Below are 16,642 nucleotides of genomic sequence, written 5' to 3' on the forward strand. Positions count from 1 at the left end.
TCCTTCCAATACTACTGAATGAAACTAAAATACAAGTTCTTTTAGAAACATAAAATCTCCTTTCTGTGCCTTGACAGGATCTGTCAGGTGGAATGACCCTGTTCACCCGTTCGGCCACATACTGTAACTCCACGATAGTTAGCTTGTTCGCTCATTTGTTCTTCATCATTCATTACTGGACAAGCCCGTGTACTGTACATTATCAACATTCATCTGGAAGTTTGACTATTTCCAAGCATAGAGGCGCAGCAGGATCAGTTTATCACGGCTGGCATGTTTGGCAATTATTTCAAAAGTTCACATTGAAAGTCTTTTTATATAAGTAAATGTCAACGAGTTTTGACTCAGGCTTGGATGCCATAGCTGGTATAATATGATTTTAATTCATTAAATGTATTTATATAGTGCTTAGTCTTGATTACCACTCAAAGTGCTTCACAGTACAGCACAGTTTGCCAGTCCCATTCATACAGTGCATTAATGGGCAGCACTTTTACTACAAGAGGCCGTTCAGGGTTCAGGGACACTTCAGAAGGCGGATGGGGAAGACTGGGATCGAACCGCCCTGATTGAAGGACTACCGCTCTACCCCTCAGCCTCAGGCACAGCCGCCCCTCTCTTCCATATGTTCTGTTTCTTAAAATAGTATTCACATACAGGCCCCTTATAAAAAGGGTTACTCTCTCCACAGAGCCAATCAAGGCAGCCAGATTTCATTTTCTGATAAGGAAAGACATTTCAGGAAGTTTGATAAAGGTGACAAAAGACTTTAAAAACTTCAGGGAAAAAAACTATTAAAGTCCTGCAAGAAGTAAAACTGGAAAGGAAACTTGGTAGGAGGAGGTTCAGGGTAAACCTTACCCAGCAAGACAGACACACCTAAGCTTCTCTAAGACATGCACTGAACTCCTGATAATCTCCTGAGACTCTCCGGAGGGGGCTGTAAGTGAAAGTGCCTACGTCCCAGTGAGAGGCTCGGGAGCTTCTCTGGACTTTCTCCTGCCTGGTTCCTGAGCCCATGTGAGGAAACAGCAGGAGATCCTCAGTAGGATTTACAGCGAGCGAGTGGGCATGTTGATGTTGCAAAAACAAAAACAAACAGAAATACAAATACCTCAGGAATAAAAAAATGTTGACCTTGATCTTTGACCAATCAACTCCAAAAGTTAATCAGGAGAAACCCTCTGGATTAATATTCTATCCAAGTGTTGGGAAAATCCTTTTTATACACACACACACACACACACACACACACACACACACACACACACACACACACACACACACACAAAGCATGATGTGTGAAGTATACTGAAGTGTTTGATACCTTTTTTCCTCCACTTGTTTTAAAGTGTCTCAGATTGGACCTGGATCCGATGGAGAGGCTTGAATGATCCTTGAATCCTCTGAGGTGAGCTCAGGTGAAACCAATGACTGCTCATGTGTCGAAGATCGTGCACAATCGAGGACTGAATTCTAGTGTTCCATCAAGGTGCAGTTGTATTGTATATGAAGAACTGTGTAACTCTCCTTCAAGTAACACAAGTCCACTGTTGCTGTTACTTTTCTTTTTCTTGTTGTGCCTCTTGGATTGAGCAGCAATAACAGTAACGTAGATGGCTGAAGACTGCAGCCAGTAGCAAAGCATTTCTGGGCCTTTGATTGAGTTCAGGCAAGCTGTGCGATCGATGGCAGAATCAAACCTGTGTGATACTGTCTTATGTGCAGCAATTGATCCAAGTGGTTTTTTCTCTGGAAAAAAACTCAGGGGAAGATGATGAGGACACTTCTTTCTTTTTTTTGTCTTCTTCAATACGACAAGGGAAACCAAACGCTCTCTGTTACTTAGCAGAAGTACTTTGCAAGTGGTATTGACCGTGCAATTTGATACTGAGCTGAATAGCTTGGGTGCAAGTCATTGACAGTAATCTATATATTTAAATTGAATACAAACCAATTCCAATAAACTGGATAGGACGGGCGACATGGGAAACACTAGACACCAGTGTTGGAGGGAGGGAAGTTAAGATACTGGTATTATAAATGGTAGATCTCCTTTTCTTTTGCTAGGATCTTTCTCACGGAATTTGAAATAAATAAATTATCAATATGCTGGACAATAATGACTCACTACAGGACGCTTTTTTTTTTTTTCTGTTTCAATTATGACGACTTTACAAAAAAGGACATCCAAGGACTGTCATCTATTACATAGTCGTAAATAATTTGTTTGAAAAATAATCTTCTCAGGAGGAAATCTTGGAAACAAGTTGTATCTTGCAGTGATCGTGAGTTCATGCTACATGACTGACTGGACAGGAGGTCACACACTAAATGATCCTTGTCTTCCTGTTCACACACGCACACGTCAAGCTGGAGGAGTTCAAATGCTTCAGTGGACGTCATTTGTACAGAATATAGACTTAAACCATCCAAGCCTGAGTAGCATCCGGTCTCTGTGTCCGAACCCGACTAATGGAACAACTGGTCCTTGTCTTTTCTTCATTGATGGGTCATCAAACCATTGTAGCGGTGAACCAACAATTCGAATTTTCAAAACAGTCCAGTTAGTCATTCAGAGCATGATTTATATAACTGGCTCAACCTGACCTCAAGTGCACTGCCATCTGGTTGAAAATCCTTTCTCTTTTGTTGCAGCTCTTGACAAAGCAAAGCATGCACTGGTTTTTGAAAGGCTGCTATGTAAATAATGTTCCCCTGAAAGGCCCTTTTAAAAGCCAAATGCGTCTCTGTACGAGAGCACTGCAGGAGGAGGTGAAACGGTGTAATACAACTTTTGCAATGAAATCACGAACACGCTGAAGTGAGTGACGGACATCTTTCATCTGAAAACAGACAGGATGTGCCGCTCAGTCCTGGAGCTGCTGATCCTGGTAGCACTCGGCTGTCTGTCAAGTGCCGAAGATGCTTCCTGCCCAGAACCCCAGAGGGCCTTTCAAGGCTCCTGCTTTGAGTTTGTAGCTCACCATCGCTCCTTTGTCGGTGCTCAGGCCTGGTGTGAGGAGAGCGGAGGACACCTTGCATTCATTCCTGATGAAAACACTCAATATTTCCTGCAGAAGCTCCTGGACCCGCAGAGGGACATGTGGATTGGAGTCGCACGTGCCGCCTCTCTGAACGTGCAGTATTCTGCCACAGCTGAAGGTAAGAGCAGTGAAATGTGGAGCACAGACAAACGCCATCATGAGCTTCATGGTGTGCCTCCACTACCTGAAGTACAGTTTGGAATGATACATTCTTTTTTCACAAATTCAGATCATCAGTTGGTGCATTGTGACAGTGTATTCATGAACTTATTCTAAAGTTGGTAAAACTTTACATCAATTCACATCCACATCCAATTATATATAATTGGATGATAACAATTAAATATAATTGGATGTATTTAAGGGGAATGTGTGTGTTGAATGGTTTGAAATAGTAGTGAGAGAACATTTTGATGCAGCTGTTCACCGGAAGAAATCTACATTATTCATTGAACCAATAAATGGCACTTAGTTTAATGTATTCCTGAGTATTGTATTTTGAAATATGAAAGAGTTGCTGTGGTCCTATAGGGTTAAAGTGTCACCCTTGAAATGTTAGTGCCGCATTGTTTGGAATAATCTTAATGTAATGTAATAAAGAGATGTGTTCAGCAGTGGTTTGTTCCATCCTCAGGTCCTCTCTCCTGGTTGGATGATTCACATATCACCTTTTCAAACTGGGCCAGCAGCCCAGAGCCTGGAGCGGCTTGTGGACACATACTGAAACACTCCGGTTTCCAGTGGGAAGCCACAGGAGACTGCGACAGAGAGCTGAGCTTCATGTGCCAGTTCGGTACGTACCCGGACTCACAATGGAAACAGAAAACAGCACAGTCATTACGCATTTTGTCACTGGCCCTGGACCATTTTGTTCTGTTTTTTTCACAGAGTCTAGGAGGGCCATCGTGTGTGCTGGCCAGAACATCGCTCTGCAATGTGCTTCTGGCCAAGTGCTGGTGATAGACGGTGGATTCTATGGTCGCAAGAACGTTCATTACTGTCAGTCCACAAGCTCCACAGCAACCATCTCCTCACAGCAGTGTGGCTGGGTGAATGTTGTGGAATCACTTAAAGGTAAAACGTGCTCTAGATTAAATCATTAGTATTCATCAGTTATGAATCTAACTGATCTGATCTGCAGTGTCACTCCTCCGTCATTCCTCCCATTCCATCTGCTGAACTCAGTGGGGAAATAATGAAATAGGACAACAAACACTGATGCACAGAAAAGGTTCTGCCCAGATTATCAACAGTGATGAAATTCAATCCATTTCTGAAGGAAGTGATAACAACATGTCACAAAGCAACCATTATCTCACTGTTGACCAGTATTTGAAAAGAAGTATTGCCCATCTGGACATGTATGAAAGAAGAGCCACACAATAGTTTTAAGAGCTTAATGGCTTTGTGAATAATATGCATCTATGTTTGTGTAAACATCTTCTCATGCATTAAACCGATGGCACAAGCAGACCATCCGTCCATTAAAAGTCCAAACCTGCTCATCCTGTTCAGGGTCTCTGGGCAGGGCAGCCTCTCCCAGCATGCACTGGGCTGGCGACAAGTGCAATCACACAGTGTGTCATTTTAAATTCACCTCCATCTCCTCGAGCTGTGTGCACAAGGATGTGACACACGTAATTACTGGTATTACAAAATGTGCAAAACACATCAGTGACAGCAGTCGGCGACCCTCTTCACAGCAGCTTTCATTAGTCCTGCTATCGCCCTTGACTGTGCAATGATCTGTGATCTCCACAGAGAAAACAAATCACTACAGGAAACCTTTACCTGTCGAGTCAAGTCGAGCTGAGCCCAACAACAAGTTCTCTGGGAAAAATACAAGAATTTAACCTTTTCACATTTTAATGGGTAAAACTGCTTTACTTTAATGTCAATATGTGAATGCAAATCAAAGACACGCTATTTGTATATACAGGTTCATATTTTTAATTTGTGTTATTAGTAGAAAAGGTTAATGATTCCACTGTTCGGCGTCTGTAAGCAAATGCCCAAGAAGTATTGTCTGGACCACTGACAAGGACTCAGGAGCTTCAGAGGAAGTTTTCTCTGTGCGGCAAACTCTATGCTTCTTAACTTTGCAGAGATTTTACATATGCAATAGAGAGTTTTGTTGTGTTTGTAAAATCACACTAAAGGAGAGAAAACTCAAGTGTATTTATTGGTTCAGGTAATCATGACCAACTTTCCACCTTGATTGACAGACTTAATTGTTACTGGATTGAATTGAGTGTAAATGGGATTAGTGCCAATATAAGAAGCAACGCTACAGTACAATCCATGTCATGAACCCCAAGAAGATGATTGTGGATAAGTTAATGACTTGTTATCTGCAGGTTAACATCGTTGTTATCACTGGAATACTGAGTGTGTGTTCTCTGTGTTTTCCAGCCCTCTGTCAGGGCCGCCAGGTTTGCCTGATTGCCGAAGCTGTGAAGTCCTTTGGTGAACCCTGTCCTCCGCTGGGGAATTACCTGTCGGTGGATTACCACTGCGAAGAGGGTCGGTCACAGCAATTTAAATTCTCATCAGTCGGTTCTATTAAAAATGAAATGCTTGACAGACCTCTGCAAAAAAAGCCAACGTGCAATGTATGAAAACCCGAGAGCATCTCAGTAAATCATTCACACTTAAAAAAAAGGCCACATGTGTGAAGAGTAATGAAGCAAATTCATTGACTATAAAATCTTCAGTGTAGATCGAACAGATAAGATGAACACAAAGTTTCTCACTTCACTCTGCACCAGACTTTTTACATAAAAAGCTCTGAACACAACGTTCAAGTGCACAAACAATAAAGAGTGACAGTTCATAGTAGAACTGTTGGGGAATTATCCCGAGGAGATGATTCTGCAGATCATTAACACAGGACAAGTGCCGGTTCCAAACAGGCAAGTTAGGAACACTTAATAAACCAAAATGTCTAAGAGACGGAGACAACCACGAGGGACAAAACTAATTGTTTTGAGTATCCCGGGAGGATAGAGAGTAAAAGTTATTCATTAAATCCGTTTATTTAATTGTTTCTCATTATTGGAAAAATCATCAAAGCAAACACTTGCTCATAGCAAATAAAGCAGGAAACAATCAAGACAGATGTAAAGACCAGTTTGTTGTCACGGCTGCATTTGGTTCCCCTGTTGAATCCGTGCTGCTGAGATGATTGTGTTGTGTTTGTTTGTTTGTCTGTGGGTGGATGGATGTTTGTTATGGTTGATTACAGCCCTTTGCTACATTCCTGGTCATTTTCTACCCGCAGGGTTCACACTGACAATGAACACGGTGGCTGCTGTTTTTACTGACGTCACCATCATCATTAAGTGGCTCTTAACACCGTCACGTGGAAAACCTCTGTGCCGCCTGAGCACCGGAGATGGCCACGTTTTCCATGTGGACAGTCCAGCGGGGTGAGCATCATTCTCACAGAATGACAACGTGGGTTTGAAATGAAGGAAAAACAAAAAACTATGAGAAGCAGTGTTGATCTGAGCAGGAAGCGCTTCTCAGTCTGTGCATAAAACATGCATAAAGACTTGTGGAGCTCTGGGGGAGCTGAGAGCCGTGATGACTGGATGGTTAATCCTGAGATTTGAGGGTCTTAGATGGTAGAATTATGGAATTTTTATATTTTGTTGCCCAAAACTTGCATTATAAATATAGCAGAATACCCCTTTAACACAATGCAGATACTTTTGGAGACAATTTAACACCTATTAAACAAACGTTGCACATAGATATGAACTGTGCTATACTACCAATCAGAAGTATATATCAGTCTCTGTGTCCTGTTTAATTTGATCTGCCTATTTTTAACTGGTGCACGTTCATTTCTGTGTGACAGCAAATTATGCAAACAGCGAACAGACGTCTCACTGAGGGAGCACAGGTTCCTGGATGGGCTCCTTCAAATCGATGGCAGACATCTTAAACAAACTGAAGTGCCTCTATTCGTCCAGCATTATTTCAAGCGGACATTGAATTCTCCCATAACTGATGACAGAGAAATATCATCATAATTCAGAATTTATGAAAATACCAATGTCACATTACAAACTGCATTCCACAACCCGGTCAGATCAACTGAAAGTCATCTCATTGTGTTTTATCACACGCTGATAATGTGTCCGGGCCACATCCTGCTAATAGCGTTCTGCTAAATAAGACATCACTTCTGAGGAATATCCAATAATCAAAATACATTTCAAGTTTAGGCTTGTAATTGTTATACACATGAAATTGGTCTAAAACAGCGTTGAGAAAGCCTGTGCCAAACAGAGCGACTCTTTATCCGTAGATTTCTGTGAAGTACATTAAAGTACATTATCTTTAATCAGACGGTATCATCAACGCATGCTGATTGAATGTCAAGGAGGTAAATATGAGTCACTGCTAAATGTTTCTTCCTGTTCCTCAGGTTGGAGAGCAGAGTGATCCACAGATACACTTACCCGAGCACGTGTGTTGTGGCAGTTGAATGCACCAGCGATGACATGCACGTCACGTCGCAGAAAATAATTACCATCCTGGAGCCGGTCACAGACATCCGTGTCACCAGGTGCTACGCTGGAACACAGACTTTCAATGTAACCGACTGCAGAGCGCTGTATGGACGAGCATTTCAAATGCAAATGGCCGTAAAAACAGGTAGAAAGAACCATTAGTCTTTTTGTCAAATCTGATATCTGCAGGAAAGTGACTGCGTTTACATGCAATAGGTTTGTTGATCATATTCAGGAGATGGTGTTTACATGTGAACACTGAGAAATCTGCTTTGTCCCATTTTCCATAACAAATCACGTTTCACAGTTGCACAGTCAAAGCACGGCGCACCGGCAATTTTGATTCCTGTATGGTAGATATTGAAAATTATCTCTGTTTGATTTGGCCCATTCTATTTAATGCCAGCAACGGGAGAAACTAGTGACAGCAAATATTCAACATGTCCTCAACTTTGTCCAGGGCTCAGAGAATGATGATTCATAGCTGGGACTGGTGGGAGCAGGTCGTCATGATATTGTCTCATGGTTGAACCTCTCATAGAATTGGAGGGACATTAGTACTGGTTTAGTCCAGGATTGAGAAGATTTCATTGTTTGTGTTAAAGTCCGTCCCGTGGTTGAAGTCCCCCCTGAGCAGGGAGAAGTCTGTGGACAGGAACCAGGATAGGATGTGTCCATGCAGGTTCAAGTCAGGTTTCTAAAAACCAGGATAAGGGCTGATCCAGGATAAAGACCTTTATATGCATAAAAACAGGATACCTCACCTGGAAAGAACCAGGATACTGCTGTCCATGTAAACACAGTCAGGGCCTTGATGCGGATGTTTTATTAATTTGTGTAATTTGTGTAACTTGTCCTGTATGTAAGTGTGCTTTTTTTTATTTTATTTTCCGGAGGTCTAAATATAAGCTACAGAATCCAGAGTGAGGAGACTGTGTTCCTCGGTTTCTTTGTGGTCAAAGGAAACGTTTCTCATAACATCAGCGTGACTCCGGAGATGGTGGAGCAGCTCAGGCCCGGCTGCCACCAGCTCACGATCTCTGCATCTAACATGGTCACGTTCCCTGAAGTGTCCACAGAGCTGCAGGTAAACCAACATGTGGACGTGTTGTCCTCTCTCCCCGGAGCACTAACAGTCAATCATCCGCTCGTGTTTTTGTTATGATAATGACGTCAGCATTTAAATTGTAAATTCCAAAGTTAACATTTAGATCATATCGTTAGGTGGTTGATTGGAGTTAGAGCCTCTTTCTAAATTAGATATTAAATTTAACCTTTCATTAAAGACAATTAGTGTAATATCCCCTCCCCTTAAATGTAATTCTGATGGCATCCTGTGGCGTCACCTCTGTGTTTAACTTGCAAACCTTTATCCTGGTGTTTCCATTAGGCTGCTAAGGGCTGTAACATTAAACAGTGTTAAGTTTAATCAAAGAAGGACCTATGATGCTGCATGACTGCCATGATAAATACATTAGGTCATAAATCATAAATGTCAATGTTGGCCAAGTTAACTCAGAGATTAATCAAATGAAGTAAATTGAATATTGCTTTTCATTGTCCACACTTTGGGTTTTCTAAACTGTACCATGATTTTTCCCAAGATTATTTTACATATTCATATATATTTTCAGCCAAATATTAGTGGATGTAGACAATTTGTATTCACTAGAATCATGTTGCTTGAGAAGAAGTGAAACTGACTTGCAGAAAGATTTTCTGCATAAAAATATAAACAGAAACTAAAAGATAAAAGTAACTGCTAGATTCAATTAACCTTAAGACTTTCTCTCTAGTGTCACATCAAAACTTTCTACTTGAATCCTTGAGAATTAATTAACATTTGCATTGTCAGACTACTTTGACAGGCTTTGACACCTTCGCTGCCTGAGCTGAAACTCCAGACTTTTTTGTCTAGTTCAAACCAAAGTAACAGACGTGAAGAGGCGTCAGGCCAAGTTCTGCACCAACACACTAAAGTTTGATCGAGACCAAAAGTGATGCTTTTGATAGTTTGTACTAATTCGTTGAATCAATGAGGGAAAAAACAATTGTCTCATTTGTTGTAGGTCTTCAATGTTTTACTGCAGGTTATTATGTATAAAAGGTTTCAGATTATCACCACTTATTAATGTCTGATTCAAAAACCTTGATGGGCTGATCGTAAAGAGGGAACTGTTTCTGTGCTCGTGGTATTATACAGACAACTCACATAAAACAAGAAACTTCTGTTTCTTCATATACTGCAGGTGTGTATTCTGGAGCAAGTGGCCGGGCTCCAGGCGTCCGTGTTGACAGGTGACTGTCTACATTCTTCAGATATTGCTGTTGGCGTTTCCCTGGAACACGGAGCCCCTGCACTGCTCCTCTTCTTCCTGACAGGAGATAACAGCAGCTCATTCTACGAGAGCAGAGACATGAATGCAAGGAAAGCCATCTTTCATATTGGTCACCCAGTTCAAGGTAAGGAAGACCAGCTGCGTGTGATGTCGTTCAGTGATATGAGAACCATGTCTGTGAAGATTCTCAGTCATCCAGGTTTTCTGCAGGAGTTGTACATACTTAGGCAACTGGATTAACTTGGGTTCTTGAAACCATTAACCTAAAGACTGTATAAAAAGATGGATGACATGAAAGCCCCACATAAGTGAAGCCAAATCATCTTCATATCCCCTGGTGGCCGTCTTCGGTAAAGGTAAAAAAAACTGCCCCTCCCAGAGTGCACATTTTCTCCAAGATGGCTTCTGTCACTTTTAGGTCGTTCCTTTAACACTGATGAGTGACATTAATGATTCATTTTACTATTTTCTCTTAATATGTTTTTTATGGAAAAATGTGTAATTGTAAAGTAACTAGCAACTATAGCAAGATAGAAAATAAATAGTGGAGTAAAAATTGAATATCGGTGTCAAAGAGCTGCCCGGAAATTCTAGTTTACCTTTTTATTTAATACCACTTTTTTACCAAATGACGTTAAAAACGCAATATGACAGGTGTTATGGTTCAATTTTTTCCAATTAGAAGAAGTGGAGTCATCCATCTTTATGCACAGTCATATATAGTTACATATAGTTTCCCTTCTTAACAAAGACGTTTCTTCAGTTCTGACTGAGGGACCTTCCTGGTTAAATACCTGGAAGGACCCAACCGTTATATACATACATGTGAGAAATGAGAAAATATGAAAAATGATGTTGAACTGAATGTTTTGCGACAGGAACTGTACGTTTGAAACTCAGTGCGAGGAATATCTTCTCTTCTCTGGAAGTGGATGTGGATTTGTTTTCTACTTGCAGCAACAACTCCGTCACTAAACCAAATGGTCATAATGACGATTGGCTGAGCTCTAACACGGGGCAGGTACAATGTTTGTTTTTTAAATATACATACAACCATATTACACAAATATCTGAAGTAATGTGAGGTGCCTGTTGATATTTTATGGAAGCATAATGCCTGTACTGAATTATTAATGAAGCCTTTTGTTCATTTTCAGAGAAACAAACACTTGAGAGTTGTCAGAGATAAAGACTCGACATCCGACAGTATTAAGATCGAAGCAAAACCTAAAGTTCCAGTAGACAGCAAAGAAAAAAGAATCGAACTCTCCATTAAGGATTCCTCCTCCTTCAACGACCCGGGAGAACGGTACCAGTGGGAGTGCAGTAAGAACCACACTTTTCTACTTCCTTCTGACAAACTCGGTCAGAATTAATTGCTTAGACAATATAATAAATAATAATAATAAACTTTATCTATATAGCTCGATAAAGTGATCGAAAAACAGTTTTGCTGACTTTTCCAGCTGAATCAACTCAAACCTGTGAGAGGGACCTCAACTTATATTATCTTAATAGTTAACGCATGGCTACAAACATGAAATCATAGTGAGGCTAACGCTACTTGTCTCAGCTGACAAAAATTACCATCTCGCCAACTCAGTTAACTAGTACTAGTGTTATAAGTGCGGGAGACCGGGGCCTCATGTCACACGTTTCAGTCTCATTCATGTATCCTGGGATCAATACATCAAATTGTATAAAATTACACACCAAATTAAAAAGGACAAAGAAAGCAAAATGTTTGTAATTCATTTAATTTCCATATCTTAATTCAGTCCAGAGTTATAGACTTTTAAATAGTGAGTGAGCATATGTGACACATTGCCCCACCATGTCACATAATGTGGGATAAGTTGATGGATTTTAGAACAAATTAAAGACCAACCAGTGCATCGCTGACATGGCAGTCAGAACTGCCTTCTTCACCGGTGTGTCAGAGAGAATTTATATTTTTTGGGGGCTCCGAGACTCTTTTCTTGGCTTATAGGTTTTGTCAAATGTCCTCTGGAGTTGATTGGTGGGTGGATCAGAACTTTTTAGGTGAGTGGGTAATGGTCAGGACTGGGTTAGGGAGGGAGCCAAGAAAAGGCAGAGTTGGTGCTGGGACCTGGGCAGAGTCAGTATTCTTACTTGAGACATGTGACAACTTTCCCCCCAAATCACTGAGACAGTCGCAATAGTAAGTGTAATGACCTTTCGTTTTGATTTGCAGGTCATCCCTGTAAGTGTGCAGGAAGATTTGTGGGGCTGACCCATGTCATTGAAGAGGACTGCATACCAGATCAACTTGAATTTAATAAATATCATTTTAAAGTGGAAGACATCAATAATGAGGTGAAAAAGGAGGAATCCATCTGCATCAGCCGTAATGGGAAAGGAAGCAAAATTAGGTACATGATCCTTCTGAACTTATACCGGACTGTGGTCTAGTAAATTGGTGGATGTGTGTTAACCAACTCATCTGTCTTTGTTGTACCATAGTCTCTCGTGTACTCAAGGCTGTGATCCAGTGAAGCTGTTTACAGATGCAAAAATTAAAATGTCATGTGAGGAAAAAAAAGATTCAGACGAAACATGTCCAGAAGTCGTGTGGAACATCGAGAACCCAAGACCAGAGATTAGCTGGCCAGTAAGTTCCATCATTAAAGTCTGATTAGTTTAGGACTGAAATATCATATCTGGTGTTAAGAAATCCCATTCTATCTTCGACTTGATGGATTAGCATGTTTGTCAATTTATTTACAGGCGGAGACACGAAGCTGCTACGTAGATTCAAAGACAAGGCCACTCATAGAGAAGAAGAATGGTGGGGATGAATACACAGTGAAATCTAGCATTCTTACTCTGGCCAAGAGCTTGGGTCAGGATGTCACTGTGGTAGTGACTCATGGTGCGTTAACATCCCTCAACAAAACTGTCTGAGAACTTCTGGTACCTTGACACGTTCATTTTTAGTTTGCAGAAACACAACAAGTCAAACACTTTATTTTTCCTTTTGTGTAGGAGGAGAAGAGTATGAAATGAAAAAATACACTATAAAGATAGGAGACTCTGTCTTGACTCAACCACCGGCCACTGTTACGACAGCCGCAGCAGGAGTCACCACAGCTGCTCCCCCCACTACAGTACCTGTCACGATCAGTGCTACGCCAAACCCTGGAACCACGATCAGTGCTACGCTGAACACTGGACCCACGATCATTGCTAAGCCGAACCCTGGAACCACGATCAGTGCTACGCTGAACCCTGGACCCACGATCATTGCTACGCCGAACACTGGAACCCCGATCATTGCTACGCCGAACCCTGGAACCACGATCATTGCTACGCTGAACCCTGGAACCACGATCAGTGCTACGCTGAACACTGGACCCACGATCAGTGCTACGCCAAACCCTGGAACCACGATCATTGCTAAGCCGAACCCTGGAACCACGATCAGTGCTACGCTGAACCCTGGACCCACGATCATTGCTACGCCGAACACTGGAACCACGATCATTGCTAAGCCGAACCCTGGAACCACGATCAGTGCTACGCTGAACCCTGGACCCACGATCATTGCTACGCCCAACCCTGGAACCACGATCATTGCTACGCCAAACCCTGGAACCCCGATCATTGCTACGCCGAACCCTGGAACCTTGATCAGTGCTACGCCGAACCCTGGACCCACGATCATTGCTACGCCAAACCCTGGAACCACGATCAGTGCTACGCCGAACCCTGGACCCACGATCAGTGCTACGCCGAACCCTGGACCCACGATCATTGCTACGCCGAACCCTGGACCCACGATCATTGCTACGCCGAACCCTGGACCCACGATCATTGCTACGCCGAACCCTGGAACCACGATCAGTGCTACGCTGAACCCTGGACCCACGATCATTGCTACGCCGAACCCTGGAACCACGATCAGTGCTACGCTGAACCCTGGACCCACGATCATTGCTACGCCGAACCCTGGAACCACGATCATTGCTACGCTGAACCCTGGAACCACGATCATTGCTACGCCGAACACTGCCACGGAAAGTGAGACCTCAATCACCATTCCTGCAACCACTGGTCCACCAGTGTCCGGTGGCTCTTCTGAAAGCCTCTCGTGTAGCATATCGCCATCGAGTGGAACAGTCCTCGATGTTTTTGATATAACCTGTGAGACTGAAATCCCCTGCTTGAGTTGTCAATATTGTTTTAAGGCTGACGGTAAGTTTTTCAAGGGTTTCCTACCTCTTTTAATAAAAGGCTAATTTAACTGTTCTCTGACAATGTCTGTTTCTTAATCAAACTCATTATCGGGTTTTTGCAGGTAATCATCTGCGTTGCAGCGATGTCAAAGCCGTGGCATTCGTCTTCCTTCCTCTTGGAGACAGCAGTAACAACTATAACCTGATTATTACGGCGACTGTAAAAAAGGACAACTTTGTTGCGAGCACCACCATAAAAGCACAGGTTGGTCAGAACCTTGATGGTTTGAAAAAAAAACTAAATAAATAAGGAAAGCGAAGCCGCAAGAGAAAGAGTGATGCTCTGATTCTCTCAGACACAGCTGAGATAAAGATGGCTTTCTTCTCCTCAGGTGCTGGATTCAGCAGGAGACTCCGGCACTTCAGTGGATGATCTGAAGTCCACAGTGGAGAATGTTGTGGCACAGCTGAAGAAACAAGGTCTCCTGTCAGGAGAGACCATTGGACAAATCATTGGTTCTGTGTCTGACAAACTGAGCAGTCAATCGGGGGAATCAGGGAGAGCTGAAAGGGAACAGGTAAATCCTGACAGCTTAATGACTCAGTCAGTACTGATTCTGAACTGAAGCATTGTATAAAATGATCCACATAAGAGTTAACAAGTGAGCCCGAGTTCATCAATCCAGCTTTTTTATTTGACAGGTTAGCTGCCCAGGTTTACTGTATTAAACACAGATGTTCTACAGGCCTTTTTGAAACTTGTGATTCTGCCTCAGAACTGACAGCAGTTCAGTCACACAACTCAAACTCCAATGTTCATTGCGGCAGTAGAACAGGTTGGTGTTTGGCGTCTATGTCACATGATCAGAGCAGCGCAGCTCTCGAGAGTTGGCTGCCTGAACTAGCTCGCAGGCTTCGCTCCATGGTCGGCCAGGAACAAGCACTTAATATTAACAGGCATTCTCTGGATTTAAATATGTCCTTCTGCCTGTAGATGATTTTCATTCCACTGTCTTGTTTGCAGAAGTTCTCTTTCAAAAATTTTTTTCTCTGTTGTAGCTTCGGGAGCAGATGCTGCACATGTTGACTGATGCAGTGAAGGAGGTTCCCATCAAAACTCCACAAGAGGTTCAGGTGGTCGCCAGAAGTCTGACTGCTGTCATCAGCAAAGAAGTCAACTCCACTGCTCAGGTACTACTCACCCCACACTGAGGAATTCAGGGTATTGTTTGATTATAATTACATACGACTGCAACACTTCCAAAATATGTATCTCTGATTGTGAGAATCGATTTACCATCTCCAGGAGGAAGCCTCTTTATTATTTGTGAACCTCAGCTCGTCCCTCCTCCTAATGGATGTGAACAACAGTGAAGAAAGCAAGAAGGAAATGCAAAGTGCAGCCAGCACCATTCTGGAAGGAGCGAGCAATATCCTGGACAACTCTTCAAATGGGGTGAGTCATTTAACCTCACAGCCCCTGCTGATGGGATTAGAAAAGGTTTGGTGATTTATTGTGACAGTGTGATTTTGCTTATCCTAAGAATATTTATAACCCTGAATAGTTAAGTGCACTTCATTATTACCCGTTTACAACATATCGTCATGTGTTGTGTATCGACACGTCTTTTGGGACTAAGGTCAGTTTGTTGTTACTAATCTCCATACACAGAGTACGGTGACGATGGTCACATGATCACAAGTCCTATCAAAGAGCACTTTGTCCAGGTGTTGTGAGGAACGATGGGACCAGTAACTATTCAGCCATCTTTCCTTGAATATCTCATTCTAAAAAATTTGATGTTTTATTGTTTTTGCAGAAGAACGTCTCTGATGCTCTTCTCGTCGTCCTGAACAATATCCAGAGTGCACTGTTGATACACCAAACTAATAGCAAGGGGCCGACTGTTATCTGGAAAAATAATATTGGTGTTTATGTCAATAGGTAAGTGCAACCTAAAGGCATGAAGTACACAGGTTAACTAATAGGCCATTGTTTCCAGGCAGATATCTATCGATAAAGAGTGATGGTAAATTAATAGTAAACCCAGTTAGCTTAGATTAGCATACAGACAGGACAGAGCGCTCTCAAAATGTAATAGATCCCACCTACCAGCACCTTAAGTGTTAACTTCTTAACTTGCATTGCCTACAAATGAGGAATTATAACCGGCAAGTTATTATTTAATCTAGTTAAAATCCTGTAAACCTCTATATTTTTTTCTTTTTCTTTATAAAAACTCTGTATAGATCCAGTGCCCATTCCCGAGGAAAAACACTAATGAACACAAAGTTCAAATTGTATTTATTTCTTCTCACAGAGTTACTCCAGGAAGTTTGCACATGGAGCCTTTAACGTTTCCCAACTGTTCCTACCCATCGTTTTCTCTCCCGATTCTACCCTCCAACATATTCCCTTCAGATGAATCAGTGGATTTACGAGTAAGTCGGCAGGTGTTGACGTGTCACATCCCAAATTGTCCATTAGTGTCTCAGCAGCAGAGTGTGACTTGCTAATGGGCTCTATATCCTTTCTGCTC

General features: G+C 42.1%; 1 protein-coding gene across 1 annotated transcript in view; it reads left to right on the forward strand.

Moving 5' to 3' along the window:
* The first annotated feature begins 2,861 nt into the window (after positions 1–2,861).
* LOC133967002 (polycystin-1-like protein 2) overlaps positions 2,862–16,642 on the forward strand; it is a 28,357-nt gene continuing 14,576 nt past the window's right edge. Inside the window, exons 1-15 of the mRNA XM_062402148.1 lie at positions 2,862–3,165; positions 3,682–3,840; positions 3,936–4,121; positions 5,460–5,570; positions 6,328–6,475; positions 7,483–7,623; positions 8,552–8,654; positions 11,064–11,232; positions 12,913–13,947; positions 14,225–14,367; positions 14,495–14,680; positions 15,162–15,293; positions 15,409–15,558; positions 15,923–16,047; positions 16,424–16,544. Of these exons, the coding sequence (XP_062258132.1) occupies positions 2,862–3,165; positions 3,682–3,840; positions 3,936–4,121; positions 5,460–5,570; positions 6,328–6,475; positions 7,483–7,623; positions 8,552–8,654; positions 11,064–11,232; positions 12,913–13,947; positions 14,225–14,367; positions 14,495–14,680; positions 15,162–15,293; positions 15,409–15,558; positions 15,923–16,047; positions 16,424–16,544 (3,213 nt within the window). The remainder of the gene's footprint in view (positions 3,166–3,681; positions 3,841–3,935; positions 4,122–5,459; positions 5,571–6,327; positions 6,476–7,482; positions 7,624–8,551; positions 8,655–11,063; positions 11,233–12,912; positions 13,948–14,224; positions 14,368–14,494; positions 14,681–15,161; positions 15,294–15,408; positions 15,559–15,922; positions 16,048–16,423; positions 16,545–16,642) is intronic.

The sequence above is a fragment of the Platichthys flesus genome, chromosome 13, assembly GCF_949316205.1.
Source record: "Platichthys flesus chromosome 13, fPlaFle2.1, whole genome shotgun sequence".
In the NCBI taxonomy this organism is placed as follows: domain Eukaryota; kingdom Metazoa; phylum Chordata; class Actinopteri; order Pleuronectiformes; family Pleuronectidae; genus Platichthys; species Platichthys flesus.